This window comes from Macrobrachium nipponense, chromosome 19 (genome assembly GCF_015104395.2).
Source record: "Macrobrachium nipponense isolate FS-2020 chromosome 19, ASM1510439v2, whole genome shotgun sequence".
Taxonomy (NCBI): domain Eukaryota; kingdom Metazoa; phylum Arthropoda; class Malacostraca; order Decapoda; family Palaemonidae; genus Macrobrachium; species Macrobrachium nipponense.
Genome location: NC_061088.1, coordinates 51,607,863 through 51,626,700, shown reverse-complemented (window position 1 = coordinate 51,626,700; position 18,838 = coordinate 51,607,863). Strand labels below are relative to the sequence as shown.

The window sequence follows — 18,838 nt, the reverse complement described above, 5'->3', positions numbered from 1 at the left end:
CACTTCTTGCAGAATTTCATCTTACAACCCAAATAGTATGTCACGGCCTTAATAGTGTTAAAAGTTTGATCTGCCCAGATATTCACAGTTCGAGCCAACATTAAGTTTTAAGCCCTTGAGATTATTCCCAGTTCTGTAAGTCCCCCACCTAGAATTATAAGTAAAATATGTGTACACATTTGTGCTTATTTGTCCAAGATAATACATATTCCTCTAAAATTCATAAGCAACATACAATAGAACTTGGGAAATGCAAAGGTCTACAGTATGCAATTTCTACAGAAAGTCCCAGTTCTCCATTAAATTAGCATATATTGTAATAGTATTAATTGAAACAAGCTTGTTCTCTTTTCCCTGAAATGGAGTTTTCTCAGCAGAACTCATTTCTTCTGTTTGGTCATTGTCAGTAATAATTAGAAACAGGCTACCACAGAGATTTGTAGTTTTTAGTGATTTTAGAAGGGCTTCAGAAACCCTACAGTTTTGTCATGTTTGTGCTACTGATTAAATTTTCATAAATTTATGACACCAGTTTAAATTCATGTGAAGGCATTAAAGGAAATGATACTGATGAAACAGCCAAAAAGGGAAGTTACTTTTGTCTTGATAAAATGTATGTGCTTCAGTCTGTCTTCTTTTCAACTCACTCCCTTGTTGGGGGTGTAGTTGATGGGCCTTTTCCAGGTGAACTGCTCATTTCACGATTTGTATTGCTAATGGATGATGCCCTTCCTGATTCCAACTCTGTACTTATCCTGTCTTAGAAAAGAGAAGATGCATAATCACTGGTATAAATGGCAATGCAAAACTATAAACCATAAACTTGGGGGCCGGTCCATTCCCTTAGGTAAATTTTTCCCACATCACTCTCCTCCTTGTTCCTCTTCCTTTCTTTTGTCTTTAATAAATGGCAAGTATAGAGGAATAATGAATCTGACAGTTACAAATTGCAAAATATTAAAGTAGCTGTTGGATTGTGGTGTTTTTCATTCCAAAAAAGCAAAGCACATCAAAGTAATAACCAGTGCTTCAAAATAGTCATACTCTTCCGACTTCTTGTTTGTTTGTTTGTATAGTTTTTAAGTTGCATGAAACCAGTTATTATTCAGTAACGGGACAAACGGCTTTATGTAACTTCCGAACCACGTCGAGAGTGAACTTCTATAACCAGAAATACATATCTCTTACACATCTCTAACACTTCAGTGGAATGCCTGAAAATCAAACTCGCAGCCACCGAGGTGGCAGGTAAGACCATGCCAACCACACCACTGAGGCGCTGACTTCCCGTTATTTGATTAATAAAATCTTTCCAATTTAACATCATTAGCAATTGTCCAATTTCCAGCCTGCAATATATGTCAGGTATCTGAAACAAACTCCTTTTAAGCAAGTTTGTCAGTCTTCAGCCATCAACATTCTCCAATTTTGGTAAAAGAGTTTCATTACAGTTGGTAAGCTCTAAAATATTCCTTCAGAACAAACTCTAAGGACAGAGGAAACCGTTCAGGACATTTTTATTAGACTTAAGAATTTCAACTCGGTTGTCTGGTCAAACTGCGAGGAGGAATTCAACAGACCAAAAACCATGAGGATTAAGATAATTATTTTGCAAGATCCTCATCAACAGAAAATGACTAAACAAGGGAACATCCAGGTATTTAAGACTGTGCAGTTACATGACAGCTGACAGTGAGCTTGAAATGGTACTTGATAGCACTAACCTAGAGAGCTTTAATATCCAACTGAGGCAAATCATCTGGTAAAAAGTCAGCATAAGCTCACTAAAACCAGATAGGAATAAGTGTTTGGCGAGACTCAAGACTCCCGATAATACATGGAGGAGAAAAGTGGCAATGGGAAACTTTTTTAATTTACCGAAATAATTCCCTGACAAGTGATTAATGAAGGCATGGGTAGTCTTCACAGATAAGAGCAAGGCCAGAACCATAAAGAAGCCACTACTAAGTCTAGGAAAGCAGGAAGTGAATTGTGGCTGCCAAGTCCAGGGCCAGAGCTAGAAGAAACACAATCTGAAGCATTAAATTGAAGAGCAAGGCATCACAATGAAGTTAATATGGTGGCATAGTCAAGCTACACGCACACAAAGGCCAAGTTCTAATTAGGTTTCACCATTGGCCAGGGATCAAATGGCAAAAACAACAAAAGACTGGAAATGTCACAAACCTTTAAAAAAGTAATGATAACTTTTCACCTCCCACAGTCAATAGAAACACAATTAGTTCAATTGGATGGGAATAAAAGTAAAGTGGAGCCTGTTCAGTGCACCATGCAATAATGCTAACTTTTCACCTCCCACAGTCAAAAGAAACAATCAGTTCAATTGGATGGGAATAAAAGTAAAGTGGAGCATGTTCAGTGCACCATGCAATGAATCTAGACTACTTAACCTGATGAAGGATATAGGTCAGACACGTTCAGCATAAACATGAAGGGACTTGAGGTAACTGCAAAACCTTTGGAATTGTGGCTGCTCTAAAAACTTGCTCTAATGGTAAGATGCTCTTAAGGTTGTAGACTATTGGGTCCAGGAAATCCATAACCCTTTCCTGCTGGGTTGAATGTGAGTGATGAAAGTTGTGGAGTTAGAAGAGACCCAAAACTATCAGAAGTAGGTGGATCAATCTGAAGGAAGAGTAGGCCGAGATGTTCAGACTATCCCAGAGCTGTATTGTGGCATCTGTGGCCAAAGTTGCTGGATCTGACTGCAGTGAACAATAAAGGAAAAGTCTGGCATTCAGTCAAAGTGAACAAGTCCACCAAGGGTGTGCTGTATACCTGACAGTTTCTGCCGTGCATCAATGACCACATTCTGATGAATTCCAGGATTTTGGGAAGATATGAATGCTGTGCTCTTCTGCACAAAGAATATTTCCACTCTGAATAAATGACCTCTTGTTTCTGGATGTAACTAATGGCACACACGTTATCCAATATCACTGCATGTTGACAATATGACAAGGATGTTGTTAATGTACAGGCCCCAAACTTTGGGAGGGTGACATACCTTTGTCATTCTTCTGACAAGCAACCACTTAATCCTCAAGGTCCAACAAATGAGCTCTTGAGGCATAAGTCAACATGTCTGTGAATCTCAGGCCTTCCAGGTTGGTGGAACATGAGGAACCGCTTGCAGGAGATTCTCATTTTGTTTCCACCACTGAAGCTCCTACAGAACCTCATCTGTGGCAGGCCTCCAGGTAAGCTGCAGATAGAGTGATTAAATCTGAAATTGATGTGAGGAACCAACTTCTTCAAGATCAAGTGTCTGATACCCCCTCGCCAAGCCACTGCTTAGGGGTAGAAAAGACTACAGAACCTGTTGTGGCCAGCCTTGAGACAAAGAATCCAGTCCCTTGACTGGCATACCAGGTTCTTGCACAGTATGTTTGCATGCCCAGAAACATACCTTTATTAGAAGGAGACAGATTGAATTTCAAGATGACTTGCAGACCCCAAGAACCAAAACAGCCTTTGGAGAATAAGCAGATGATGGGAGCACTTCTCTGAGTGTCACCATACCTAAACAGTCTCTGAGATAGCAGCATAACTGTGTGTCCAGATAAAGTGCTCAGGTACACACTTGTACCCAAGTTTTCATGAAGATATGCCAGGCGGAAGGACCAAAGTAAAGACTGGATGGATGGCAGTGTGAAAATATGTCCCTATTAAGGTCCAACAAGGTGACAAGGAAACTTTGAGTACCTCGACGTCGAAATCATCGAAGAAAATATCTGGGCGTTTATCTGCTTCTTGTGATATCCAGGAAGTCTCACAGCATGAGAAGGCTTCATGTTCACATATCCGGGAATTCCAAACAACAAATTGAAAACAACAGGGAGCAAACTCAACCAGCTTTAAAAGGACAGAGCAACGTCCTCTCTTAAAGGCGTTAAGAAAATAACTAACAGGGTCACAAGTTAATGAGGGGTATGTGGGTGGCTCCACATGTCTCGTGACCAAGCACAGATGCCAATAGTCCCGTGCGTACACAATTATTTTAAACTATACCTGTTTCCAGCTGGTGCTGAGTATTTATCCCATTGTTAAGACCGAAGGTTTGTAAGTTATGAAAAATACAAATTGGTTAAAAATTTGTCATTTTTAAACCCCAGCCACTTGGGAGAACTTTCTTTGTTGGCTCCTTTAATTAGCTTGGCAGAAATTTCCTTGTCCAGGGCCTAGAACTTTTCACAGCCTGGCTCGCAATTTGGAAGAGGACTGGCCGTACTGTCAAGGTGAACCCAACTCAAAAACGGAAGGCTGTGAAGCATGTGAAGGACTTTGGGAATCCATGATTCCACACCTATCTGCTCCCATGAGAACCAAAACTCCTGCAGGCAAGATAAAGCCTATTAGGGAGACATATGCTAAGAGGTTAAGATAAAGGTTAAAAGTTAAAAGAGAGCTGCCCATACCAAAGACTGAGTTTTATAAGTAATGGTCCAGTGAATCCAAAAAGACCACATCCCTCTTCAGCATCACATCCATGCGCTGGTATGTTATGAGGTGCACCTGAATAAAAGCATGACCCAAGGAGGAAGCCAATGACCCACTCCTGTTAGTTCAACAACGCCAAGCTCTCCTAGCAGAATCTTTTCATCGGTGTTTGCTTAAGAGGGGGACCTGTTCCAGAGAAAAGAAAGCAATGGCATCCTTAGCAATGACCTCTGCAGCAAAGGATAGGTACATTTGGAAAAAACATCCCTGTATCCTTGTTTGGCAATGAACACCTGTTGGACGATCGTAACTCTAGCTGGTGCCATACCCTTTAATGTCGGCATAATTCGGCTGCATCTTGGGCACCAAGGCCTCCTTAATAAGCTGAATCTGTCATTGCCACTACATTATCTGCAGGAAGACTCATATCTGGTCCTCTTATGAGTCTGTGGTGTACCAGAAGTACACAAGGAGTACAGAAGGACACAACAGCCCCTATGGGACCTACAGAATTCTTTGGAGATGCCGAAACTGCGGGATGCTGATCTGGGTTAGTTGGTGGCAGACAGTTTCGATAAAGCTTTGTCACTTGATAAGATTGCATGTGAAATGACAGACACACTCGTAAGCCTAATCTGCCAACAAGAACTTATTTTAAGTTTTGGCAGGATACAAAGCATTGTAGTCAGGAGATAAACCACTGAAACTTCCCTCCTACAGTGTGAAGAATTCAAATGACAGACACAGTCACAGGCCTAATCTGCCAACAAAAACTCATTTAAAGTTTTGGTAGGATACAAAGCATTGTAATCAGGAGATTAATCACTGAAACTTCCCTCCTACAGTGTGAAGAATTCATGCAGCATTCATTAGAGGAATGAGGAACAGGCTTGTGTCAACATCTCGCTGACCAGAAAGGACAGAGCTCATGGCCTTGGGAACTGTTCACTAGCAGGCACACCAGGCCCATTGTCATGGTGAGATGTTTCAGAACTATTGGTAGGTTTAAACAAAGATAACAAAGATGACCAAGCAGGCCTGAAATGCTCCAAGATCCCACATGGAGGGGCTGAACATCAGCATTAATGACCATCAAAACCAGAACCATATATGGGTTGGAATCGGAAGGTTGTAACCCAGGAGAGGAATGCCCTCTAGCTGTGGCAAAGCAGAAGTTCAACAATGGAAGCCAACAGTCATCAGTAGAACACTAAACACAGGATGCATCACACATGGTATAGCAGGAGGAGGAATAGCATAAGCAGAGATGTCTATCCATTAAAGACCTAGTGAACAATGAATGTCACTGATTGTACTCTCCGTGTAGTATTGACAACAGGTTTGTAGGCAAAACAAACTTCAAGGGAGCAACAGATGGAGTATCACTATCCAAAGTTGCAAACCAATCATTAGGCTTGGTTTGTATGGTGTTTTTACGTTGCATGGAACCAGTGGTTATTCAGCAACGGGACCAACGGCTTTACGTGACTTCCGAACCACGTCGAGAGTGAACTTCTATCACCAGAAATACACATCTCTCACCCCTCAGTGGAATGTCCGCGAATCGAACTCGCAGCCACCAAGGTGGCAGGCCAAGGCCATACCGATCACGCAACAAACAAAAACAAAATTAGGTTTGGGACTACAAGGGAGGAGTCCTCTTCAGAGATAAGTACACCATGGAGGTACAGCAAAAAAATTGCTGAAAAAGAATAAAAAGAAAAAACTAACAGAATTCAAGCACTTGAAAAAAAACTGAAAAATAATATATTTAAAAAAAAGGGATAATGGACGATGCTCGAGTAACATTAAATTATTGACTTATATGAAAAGTAAATGAAGTGAAACAAAAATACTATGTAAGAATGAAACAAATTAAATTATGAAAACATTAAGGCATGCTGGTGTAAATCACTTGGAAGCTAAATCCTGGGAGAGCAACACGAACAGGTTTAATCCATGACATTTCATGGAAGAATGACTGGTATGGAAAGCATCATAGAAAGATCGGTAATGCACAGTGAAAGTATTAGAATCTTTATGTACAAGTTTGTAAAACTTGGTTTATTTGGATCAAAGGAAATAAATGAGGGCTTATAAAAAGTAAATAAGAATTTTTGTATAATGAGAATGAACTCGCTTTGTTACCTGATATTGCAGCATACGTACGGAGAAACAGAGAGAGGTTTATGTAAAAATCAGACCAGTAATCGGCAACACGCCCTCTCCTGTCACATTACAGGCAGTCCCCAGATTACTTGGTTCTGGACTTACAGCGCTTGCCTCATGGCACTGTTAACCACAATTTTTCAGGGCTGTACATTGATTTACGGCGCTGTGACGTGCTTTACAGCACTGCAACCTAGACTTACGGCACTGTAACAGTGCTGTAAGTGCTATTTCTTCCCATTATAATTATGCTGATTCGGTTAAGGCTATTTTCAGCTTACAGCGCCTTGCCAGGAATGGAAACACAGCCGTAACCTGGGGACTGCCTGTACCTGACATATTTGACAGCGCTGGACTTTTAGCTTTTGGTGGGGTTGAAAAGAAAGATGAGGGGAAAGAATTTTTTATACCATCATTTTGTAATTACAGTTGTATTATTATTACATACAGGCAGTCCTGGGTTATCAGTGGACTTGGTTAATGGTGTGATCTGAGAAGTGCCATAAAATCGGCAATTTATGGCTCCATAACAGGCCAAGTTTCGGTTATTGGTGCCATAAGGTGCCGATAATAGAGTTATGGGGCCACTAACTGAAAATTGCCGCCATAAGCGCCATAAATCACCATGTTTCGGTTAATGGCAGTTTTCACTTATCCAGAACCCCACCGAGAACGGAACCCCCAGCGATAACTGGCGACTGCCTGTATTTTTTTCATAATTTTTAATAAACATATATGTACATGTACCATAAAACTTCTCTCATCTCAGTAAAAACGAGAGAGAGAGAGAGAGAGAGAGAGAGAGAGAGAGAGAGAGAGAGAGAGAGAGAGAGAGAGAGAATGTTCTTAAAAAGTGAAAATGGAGAGGTTATTTCTTTAAAATAATATCACCTGCAAATTTTGCAATTACAGTTACTGTATTATTGTTTTAAAATAGTATTAATAAACATAGCACCCACATGTACCATAAAAATTCTCTTATCTTGGTGAAAGAGAGAGAGAATTATTATTTTTTATTATTCAGTGTTATTTAATTTACACATAAAAAGCTTGAAAACTTATTACATTGTCTGTGAAATGCTCTGGTATGATAATTAGTTAGGTTCCAATGAAAAGTTTGCACTATAGTGAATTCGCACAACTCGAATCACATAAGATTTGAGTTATTACTGTAAATAAATCCATATAAGTAAATGTCTTTAAGGTCTAGTGATGTAAGAATGTCATCCCTGCACACTGATCAGATGGCCTGTACTGTTTCTATATGAAAGGGAGTCAGACAGGAAATTTGGAGAAGGCCGAGGTTGATAATCTAGCAAGACAGTGTTGGTGTTCACCCACAGGGTAACTGTAACCTCTGCTGGAACATCAACCCTTTTGCATAAGATTCTTGTGGTTGCTAATGGAAGATCTCAGTATTCAGCAGGTTGGTGTGGCTGGAGAGACATTGTATGGAATAGAGATTACTTAAATACTAATTTGTTCATGAAACTTACTTGGCAGATATATATATAGCTGTATTCTCCGAAGTCCGACAGAATTTCAAAACTCGCGGCACACGCAGTGGGTGGCCAGGTGGTAGTACCCATTCCCGCCACTGGGAGGTGGATATCAGGAACCATTCCCATTTTCTATTCATATTTTTTTCTGTCGCCGGTCGGTAAACACCTGTTTACAGACCTCCGCCCAGGATTTTTGTATTTTGACTCGTTATAAGTATCTGGATTGACTTTTGGTTTTGACTCTGGATTGTTGGATTGGCATACGCGATAGTGGACTGTTTTTGGATTTTGGATTGGCTTTTCTATGAACGTGATGTCGGGATCAAGTTCAGTGAGCTTCAGAGTGTGTGTGAGAAGTGATTGCAAGGTGAGGCTACCGAAATCATCGGTAGACCCCCACACAGTATGTATGGGGTGTAGGGGGCATGTTTGTTTGCTGGTTGATCGTTGCATTGAATGCAAAAGTTTGACTGAGGATGAATGGAAGGTGTATGAATCCTATCGGCGTAAGTTGGAGCGCGATAGGATCAGGAGGTCTTCCTCCAAGAGCGGTTCTACGAAAGGTAAGGGAAGTAACATTTCTCCTATTTTAACACCAGTAGAATTTGCTTCACCTAATCCTGTATTGTTGCCTGAGGGCCCTAGTTCTGTGTCTGATTCTAGAGTCATTACGCACTCTAGAGTCCAAAGTGTTGGCCCTTGAAAACGGCTCGAGTAAGGTGTGTGATCGTGCCCCTAGTGTTGTGGAGGGGGCGTCAGATCGGCCCCATAATGCCTCTAGGTCTAGACCTCTGTCGGACTCCCAGAACTCAGGGAGTGGGCATGTCGAAAGCCGCAAGAGGGTTACGGGGGCTCCCCACCGATCTGGCGTCCCTTCGGCAGGACCTGTTGCTACTTCCCAGGCTGCCAAGGAGCGTGCTCAGGCTCGCATCCTTAAGGACTGTTTTTCGTCCTCCGAGGCGCCCTCCCCGCGCAAGGGGTGGAGCGCTCGGAGTGACTCGCGTCCGTTGAAAAGGACTTTTCCTAGGGAGGACGCTTTACGTCCCCTCTCTCCGCTCTCGTTGCGGTCTTCGCCTGCGTCGTATGACGCGTTTCCTCCACAGAAGAGAGGTAGGACGTCGTCCGAGGACGACGCTGAGAAGCGCTTCTCTCGCGCCTCGGAGAGGCAGGTTGCTGTTCCTTTGAGAAGGAAGGAGGCGTCCCCCCGCCCCTCGTCTTCTCGCAGGCGCAGCCCTTCACCTCCTCTCGGTTCTTCACCTACGAAGAGTATTCTTGCGTCGCTTCAAGACCAGTTGTCGGCCTTAATGGCTCGGAAGACTCGCCCAGCAGCAGTTGAGCCTAAACGAAGGAAGGACGCTAGACTGCCTGTCAAGAGGACGAGGCAGTCTCCTTCTCCGTCTCCTCGTTCGTCTCTGTCTCCGGCCGCACGTCAGGACGCCTTTGAGGACGCTCGACAGGATGCCTTGGAGGACGCTTTTGAAGACGCTCGGCAGGACGCTTTTGAAGACGCTCGTCGGGATGTTTTGCTTGACGCTTTGCCTGTGGAGAAGGCTTTCGAGAGCGCTCAGAAGGACGCTTTGAAAGCGAAAGCTGGACGCTTGAGCGTGAAACGTAAGGACGCTCCTCGAGAGAGACTAAGAGTAACCTCTCTTGACGCGCAGCGCGGTCAGGACGCTCTTCGTGGTTCGAGCTCTAAAGATTGACAGAAGGTCGGTCGCTTTGAAGAGGCTGATATTAGTCTTCCTCGAAAGCCTTTGTTGAAGGCTAGACCCGTTGGGCGCACGCCCTCTCCAGAGGTTCAATCTCCTTTGCCTCTTCGGGAGGAAGGAGAGTTTAGTAGTCCGGCGGACTCAGTGGAGGAGGAACAGCCGTCAGTTTCGTCGGTTTCCGACTACAAGGTGCTGGTTCGTCTTTTACGTTCTTTGTTTGGTGAGAAGTTCCAGCCTGCAGCTCCTAAGTCTCCTCCCTCTCAGTTTTCGTCTTCGAAGTCGGGCAAGGTTTCGGAAGTGGTGGAGATGAAGACTTCCTTGTCCACTAAGAGAGCATTCAAGAAATTGCAGGATTGGATGGAACGTCGGAAGGATCAGCGCAAGTCGACTTTCGCCCTTCCTCCTTCAAGACTCAGTGGGAAAGGCGGCATTTGGTATGAGACCAAGGCTGAAGTAGGAGTTAAGATCCCGTCTTCTTCCCAAGGGGACTTTGCTAGTCTGGTAGACGCCCAGAAGAGATCTCTTTTATCGTCCGCTAAGATTTCATGGACACCAACGGAGATCGACCATCACATGAAAGGTCTGTTAAAGACTCTGGAAGTCTTTAACTTCCTAGACTGGTGCCTAGGAGTCCTGGATCTTCAATCTAGGAGTCCTGATTCTTTGAGTCTGGGGGAGCTGTCCAATGTGTTGTCATGCATGGACAAGGCCGTCAGGGATGGTTCGGAAGAGTTAGTGTCTCATTTCGGCACTGCTTTTCTCAAGAAGAGAGCGCTTTTCTGCAATTTTACAGCGAGGTCTGTTTCTGCATCGCAGAAAGCAGAGCTTCTCTTTGCACCTCTTTCGAGCCATCTCTTCCCCCAGGCTATGGTAAGGGACCTGGCAGTGAGCCTCCAAGAGAAGGCTACCCAGGATCTCTTGGCCCAGTCTTCAAGACATCCCGCAGTCCCTACCACGTCGTCGTCTGGACGACCTCCTAGGAAGGTTAAACCCTTTCGTAGCGCTCCTCCCTCGAGAGCTGCTCCTCGAGGGAGAGGACTTGCAAGAGGAAAAGGTTCCTTCAAACCTAAATCCTCTAAGTGAGAAGAAAGTCCTTCAGATGCCTGTCGGAGCCAGGCTAAAGTTCTTTGCGGGTGCATGGAGAGAGAGAGATACAGATGCGTGGTCCCTCAAAATAGTGGAACAGGGGTACAAGATCCCCTTTGTGGACCCTCCTCCTCTTTCTACGACTCCCAGAGATCTTTCCCCGTCGTATCAAGGGGAGAAACATCAGGTTCTTATAGATCTTTTGGAACAAATGATCATGAAAAGAGCGGTGGAGCAGGTCTTAGACCTGGGGTCACCAGGATACTACAACAGACTTTTCCTGGTACCAAAGCAGTCGTCGGGGTGGCGTCCAGTCTTGGACGTAAGCAGCCTGAATCTTTTCGTAGAAAAGAAAAAATTCAAGATGGAAACACCTCAGTCGGTTCTAGGAGCCTTAAGACCGGGCGACTGGATGGTGTCCTTGGACCTACAGGACGCATACTTTCACGTGCCTATCCACCCTCTTTCAAGAAAGTTTCTGAGGTTTATGCTAAGGGACAAAGTTTGGCAATTCCGAGCCCTTTGTTTCGGTTTAAGCACGGCTCCCCGATGGTATTTACCATGCTCATGAAAACGTAGCGAGATGGTTACATTCTGCAGGAATAAGAGTGTCCCTGTATCTCGACGATTGGCTGATCAGAGCATCGTCAGAAGAAAGGTGTCTGAAGGACCTTCACTTCACTTTGGCCTTGGCGAAGTCCCTGGGACTTCTGGTCAACCTCGAAAAGTCGCATCTGACCCCAACACAGTCCATCGTGTATCTGGGGATTCAGATGGATTCAGTGGCTTTTCGAGCGTTTCCGTCCCAGGAACGACAGCTGCAAGGCTTAGAGAGAGTTTCGGCATTCCTGGGGAAGGAAGCTTGCTCGGCGAGGGAATGGATGAGTCTGCTGGGAACCATTTCCTCGCTGGAAAAGTTTGTTTCCCTGGGAAGACTACACCTCAGACCTCTCCAGTTTTTCTTAGCAGACGAATGGAGAGTCAGAGAGGATCTGAATGCGACCCTTTTCATCACCAAATCGGTGAAGAACCATCTAAGATGGTGGTTAGATCCTCGGAAGTTTCGAGAGGGGTTGTCCCTAAAGCTTCTGAGCCCAGATCTAGTGTTGTTTTCCGACGCCTCGGTGTCGGGATGGGGAGCAACACTGGGAGGGGAGGAAGTGTCAGGCACCTGGAGGGGGGAACAGGTGTCCTGGCACATCAATGTAAAGGAACTAGCGGCGGTTTTTCTGGCGCTACAGTTCTTCCAACAAAAGGTTGCAGAGAAAGTAGTCCAAGTCAACTCGGACAACACCACAGCCCTTGCGTACCTAAAGAAGCAGGGAGGTACACACTCCCGTCCTCTTTTTTTATTTAGCGAGGGAGATTCTGCTGTGGGCAGATGTGAGACGGATAAGGATCCTGACGAGATTTATCGCAGGAGTCCAGAACGTCAGAGCAGACCTTCTCAGCCGACAAGATCAGATCCTGCCGACGGAATGGACGTTGCACCAGGACGTCTGTCGAGAGCTCTGGAGACTGTGGGGGTGTCCGTTAGTCGACCTATTTGCGACGTCGAGAACAAAGAGGTTGCCTCTTTATTGCTCCCCTGTGCTCGATCCGGGAGCAGTCGCGATAGACGCTCTGCTCTGGGACTGGACGAACCTGGACTTGTATGCCTTCCCGCCATTCAAGATCATGGGGGAAGTAGTAAGGAAGTTCGCGGCATCGGAGGGGACGAGGTTGACCCTAATCGCCCCGATGTGGCCCGCGAAAGAATGGTTCACGGAGGTAATGTCATTCATCATAGACTTTCCGAGGACATTGCCCTGGAGGAAAGATCTACTCAGACAGCCCCACTTCGCAAGATATCACCGAAACCTCTCCGCTCTGGGTCTGACTGCGTTCAGACTATCGAAAAGCTGGCCAGAGCGAGAGGTTTTTCTAAAGCAGCTGCAAAGGCGATCGCCAATGCTAGGAGAACGTCCTCGAGAGCTGTTTACCAGTCGAAGTGGGCTTCCTTCAGGGCATGGTGTAGAAAGGAGGGAATTTCCTCTTCCACTACCTCTGTGAGCCAGATAGCCGATTTCCTGCTATTTTTACGAAATGTACAGAAGCTGGCTGTCCCGACCATCAAGGGATATAAGAGCATGCTGTCGGCAGTCTTCCGACACAGAGGACTAGACCTGTCTGATAACAGGGATCTTCACGATCTCCTGAGATCATTTGAGACATCCAAGATACCTCAAGCGAGGCCTCCTTCTTGGAACTTGGATTTAGTCCTTAGACTGTTAATGTCGAGTCCTTTCGAACCTCTACATGAAGCGTCTCTTAGGAACTTGACTAAGAAGGCTCTTTTCCTAACTGCTCTGGCGACGGCGAAGAGAGTTAGCGAAATTCAGGCCATTTGTAAGAGAGTGGGCTTCAAAGGGGACAATGCTGTCTGCTCTTTGAGTCCCACTTTCTTAGCAAAGAATGAAAACCCGTCGAACCCTTGGCCAAGGAGCTTTGAAATCAAGGATATGACAAGCCTTGTGGGCCAAGAACCTGAGAGAGTCCTGTGCCCTGTCAGGGCTCTAAAGTTTTATGTCCACAAGACTAAAGAAGTACGAGGTCCCGCAGATAATCTCTGGTGTTCGGTTAAACGACCCGATATACCATTATCCAAGAACGCTTTGGCGTTCTTAATGAGGGACGTCATTAAAGAGGCTCATTCGTCTTCCACACAGATCGATTTGAGCCTCTTGCGAGTGAAAGCTCACGAGGTCAGAGCTGTCGCAACCTCGCTTGCCTTCCAAAGGAACATGTCGATCAAGGACATCCTTGACGCCACCTTTTGGAGGAGCAATTCAGTATTCGCCTCACACTACTTGAGAGATGTGAGAACGATATACGAGGACTGTTGTTCTCTTGGGCCATACGTTTCTGCAGACACAGTCTTGGGGGCTGAAGGTAGCTCTCTCCCTATCCCTTAGTTAGGTTTAGGTTAGTTTTTAGTTGTTGTGTGTTGTTGTGGTGAGGCTTTGGTGAAGACCTCCCATCTCTTAGCTTAGTGTTCAGAGGGTCTTGGATAGTTGGTCAGGTGGTGGTCAGTTGCTTCGTTGCCCTCATTTGTATGGCTCTATGCTCTTGTCACATTGAGGTCACGTCCCCGTTGACAGAGCATCCAGAGCGCACCAGCACTACAGGTCTCCACCTGGCTGGCAACTCTGATTAAGCACAAGCAGGCTGAAGTGACAGTAATCACAGAGTCTACTTTGCTAACAGGTGAGGAACCAAGGTGTATATCATCTACTTAATTTAAGTTTCCTACAAATCCTATTCTGTCTCTTCCCACCATCCGAAGGTGGGATTCAGCTATATATATATATCTGCCAAGTAAGTTTCATGAACAAAATGTTATTGTTATAATACAATTAAGTTTGTTCATACTTACCTGGCAGATATATATAATTAAGTGCCCACCCACCTCCCCTCAGGAGACAGTGGCACTGATAAAATATGAATAGAAAATGGGAATGGTTCCTGATATCCGCCTCCCAGCGGCGGGAATGGGTACTACCACCTGGCCGCCCACTGCGTGTGCCGCGAGTTTTGAAATTCTGTCGGACTTCGGAGAATACAGCTATATATATATCTGCCAGGTAAGTATGAACAAACTTAATTGTATTATAACAATAACATTTTCATAACAAACACACCTCTTTATACAGTGAATAATGTTCCATCCATCCCCTTGGTCACTGAAGTACTTTATGTACTGGGTGACAAGAATTTAAGTAACAAGTTTATTTAGTCCTTATTTCACAATACGTATTCCTATTCTTATTATATATACTAGCAGACAAAACGACCATTGTAGTGAGATTGTCCGTTTTAACACCAGGAGTCGCTTCGACGGTTGCTGTACAGGCTAGTGTTTTGCTTGAATTTTCAGTTATGGTTTTCCACCCGTCCCTTGAAAGTGACAGAAACATAATGCCCAGTGGGGGGGAGGTTTGGGGAGGTAGGATGAAACCCCATTATAAACCATCTTAAGGGTCCCCACTATAACCCTGCCAAGTTCCATGCCCATCGGACCAGCTGTTTGGCCGTGATTGAATGACGGACAGACAAACGCCTATTATAGTAAGATTTCAGTATCTAACAATAGCAGCAAAACATGACATGGAAGCTTGTAGTTACGTATTGTAAAGTTACTGTTATTTCTAGTAATGCATGTGAGGTGATCACAGGAAATCTGTGGTATTGTAGTGTTAACATGTTTTATTCATTCTTTTTTCAGATCTGCTGCTGTAAATCTCCCCTTTTGTTCATATTCTCCAAAGCTGCCTGAGTGTGATTGTGAGAAACTACATATGTGATAATAGCACTGAACTTGAATACTTGACCTATATGTGGTCAGGGTTTAGAAAAGCTCCTTTCACATAGCCAATAGACGAGTGTGATGCATTAGCTTAAGTCACCTCCTAAATATGGCTTTTGTGCAAGTGATACTGAATATGTTTTACAATATAACATTATCATATGAGGAGCCTTTCCAGTTAAAAAACAAAACTTTATAGATGCCTTAATTGGTTTTTATAGTAGCCCAAAACATTTTTGACTAGTTAGCCAATCAATATGGCAAAATGCAAGAGCAAGCATAAACAAGCATACTCTCAAATGGAAAATTGCTAATTTAAAGTGTAACTTAATTTAGTCTTCACTAAGATCTGTCCTTCCGATGGTTTATAAATAGTAGAATGATCTTGAAGAAAGCTTAAATGTTAAATAGCAACGTTTATACTACTAATATACTGTGTTACAGCAGTGTTCTGCTCTTGGAACATATGAAATGTATTATTTGACAGACTTAATTGCAAGAAATGTGCTAGTTTGTGCTAAAACTGTTCAAAATGAATGTTATATTGAATTAGAATTGTTTAATGATATAGATATGAACATTAAATAATTTTATGAAAATTTTGAATTTAAAGAATGTCACATACTGAATGGGTGCTAGTTGGTGTAGCAAGCTTGCCATGATTACTAAAATGTTGGATTGCCTTTGTTTTCTGAAAGAAGCTTGACAGTTTTGATGGAAGTAAATAATCTGCATTTTAAATGGTGTGTCAAAGTATGTACAGAAAGTTTGTCTTAATGGGGAGATATCATTTACTTGCAGGTTTTAATGACTTAATCATATAAAATTGTGTATTATGAATTCAGGGATTGGTGATATAAATATAGATATATATATATTGAAAATATATAATTATTTTCTAGGCAATCCCTGCTTGGGGATTCAGCTTTCATGGCTGCTACTCACAAGAAGATAGTGAAATGTATTTTAGAATTGTTAATAACCACTAATAAATAGTACTATATTGAATAGATCTACTCCATTCTATATTTCTTGCTGTGACATTGTTTCTCAATCATTTGCTTCAACCAACATTATGTATAAAGTCATCTTGTATTTTAGATAATGAAATTGCTTTACAGAATAATGTTTTCCCATCTGAATAATTTTATTTATGTAGTGTAAGGTTTTTATATTTTATTTGCATTGCATTTATTGACGGTGCACCAAACTAAAACTTAAAAGTTGGCCTTTGTACCCTTGTTATAGTCTCACTTATATTTTATTAAATGCTCAAAGATTTTTTCCTGCTCGGTTCCTTCAAATTCAAGTTTAAATTGGTACCAGTGTGAATCAGAAATAAAACATTTGTTACTGTGTAAAAGAAATGTGAATAAAATTCCAGGTAAAGGCTTGATGCATCCTCCAACCTTGTATCTTAGGCCATTATAAGTAATAACCAAGTCCTTGTACACTAAAATTCCTTGTATTTGTAAAGTGATATATGTGGTATAAATATACCAAATGAGATGGTGTTTTAATTTTTCCCTCTTAGGTCTAGTTGAATTGTTGTAAGGACTTGGGACTTGCCTATTATCTGCTGTATAGAATAAAGTTACTTAAAAGAATGTTTTATAGAAATAAACACCTACTGTTACTTTTGCATATTGTCATGCAAATATTTGATCAATATTTTGCATTTATAATTTTGTAAACTCCAATAATAAATTCTGGAAGTCAAATATATGGATCTCCTACAAAATCTGCCTTACTAAATTTAGATTCAATTTATAATGAAGCTATCAAGACTTCCAAACCAATCAATACAAAATGAAAACAGAAAGCCACCAAAACCTTACACCATTATTTTATAACTACGTATTTAGTGCTGAACTACAAGCACATTATTTCCCAACCAAATATTGGTCACCACCATTTTCCATTAAAGGCAACTATAAAATCTTAGTATAACCCTCCCTCCAATAGAATTTCCTCCTCTGATGATACATGAAATTAAAGTGTGGACCTGTTTATATTGATTATATTATATAACAATACACTTGCACATCGGATCCACATAAACATTAAACCTAAAGATCCCCACAGTCCTCACTCAGCAGATCTCCCACTAGTGTGGAATTTGCTGCAACATCATCTGAAAGAAAAACAGAATTGTCCCGACAGGAATTTAAACATGTATTTAATGTGAATTTTTCATATGCGAACAAACCCTCGGTCTTAACAATAGGATCATTTCTAGCGCCTAGCTGGATCCGGTTAAAAAGCAGATGAAAGCAAGGAATCTTGTGATAAATCTTGTGATATCTGGCAACACATGCGTAGATCGGGTGAAGAGTGGTCAAACGCCAATCATCTACGCCAGTCTTTTCTTAACCGCCTGGACGAGAGTTGGGTTTTTTCCTCTTGGCCTTTTCCCGGTTCTTGCCCGTTTTGTTTCCTTTAGTGTGTGTGTATGTGTTTTTACCTGGTATTATGGTGGCTGCTTCTCCTTCTCGACGTCAGCATTTGTGCCCCAGAGTTCCTGGGTTCCCATGTTCTTGTTTTATGGCTTCGTCACATCACATGCAGTAGGTGTTGTTCAAATTTTTGTATGATTACAAATCCTTGTACGGAATGCCGGGCATGGCCTACCGAGCAGTGGAGGAAATTTTATGGTAAGAGGGAACATAGAATCTCCATTCATCCTACTTAGGAGAGCTTTGCTCCTATTCCCGATGTTTCGTCTTCCGCAGTAGTCAACCCCCATAGTAGGGTTGTCCCTGCATCTCCTTCCTTTTCTTCCGTTGATGGAAGTATCGGGAGGTCGCCAGGGTATTTTTTGTAATGTAGCCCCCTCTTCCTCGGGAGCTTTTTCGGTTCCTGAGAAGGGTGAAGTTTTTTCATCATTCTCTTCTCTTCCAGAGTCGGTGTCCAAAATGGCGGCGATTTGGAAGACGCTTGGGCTAGGGGGTACCCTGTCCTTGGAAGGGTTGCTAGCGCATTTTGTGGAGGCTCGCATCCCCCTTCCCAGTCCAGCAGGCCATCCACCCTCCTCCCAGCCTCGTCTCCACGGGTGGGAGCATGTCATGTTTCTTGCACAAGGTGTGCTTCAACTGTTATTGATCACAAAAAACACAAAATCCTGTCACCTAGGCCTGCGCCTCATACAACCTAAGGTGGCCTAATTCATTCAATATATTCTCACCTGTCATAGTGCCCGGTTCACCAAGTGTTCTCCCGTTTTCATTGCTTAGATTTTTCTCTGTGCATACCTTGAGTGCATAATTTCCCAGTGTATGTTTTCTCATTAATTACCTGTGATTCTGAGTACCTTCCTGTAGCCATAGCTTTACTAGGTGTGGTTTTATGCATTTTTTGAGGGGCACAAGGTGTTTTTGGCAGTTTCCTTTGTTCACGGTGTGTGAGCCATGTGGGCGACCTCCCTTCGTATGTGTTGTGCCTGGTGGCCATTTGCTTTGTGTGAGCCCTTGTGTTAGCATGGTAACCTTGGAAAAGAATAAGCTCATATTTGGGCGTTGCACTGGTAGAGATAAGCCAAGAAGCTACTTTGTCCCCTTTAGTGGTTG

General features: G+C 43.1%; 1 protein-coding gene across 17 annotated transcripts in view; it reads left to right on the top strand.

The window, feature by feature from the left end:
• The window catches only part of LOC135216899 (serine/arginine repetitive matrix protein 2-like), a 622,749-nt gene extending 605,970 nt beyond the window's left edge, over positions 1 to 16,779 (top strand). For 16 of the 17 annotated variants that reach the window (XR_010314960.1, XR_010314975.1, XR_010314977.1 and 13 more), the window contains 2 exons: positions 14,844 to 15,034; positions 15,192 to 16,779. Coding sequence is in view for 1 of the 17 variants with exons in the window: in XM_064252445.1 (XP_064108515.1) it covers positions 15,192 to 15,205 (14 nt within the window). In the remaining 16 variants the exon portion in view is untranslated. The remainder of the gene's footprint in view (positions 1 to 14,843; positions 15,035 to 15,191) is intronic. The other variant, XM_064252445.1, reaches the window with a different exon arrangement.
• Positions 16,780 to 18,838: the final 2,059 nt, after the last annotated feature.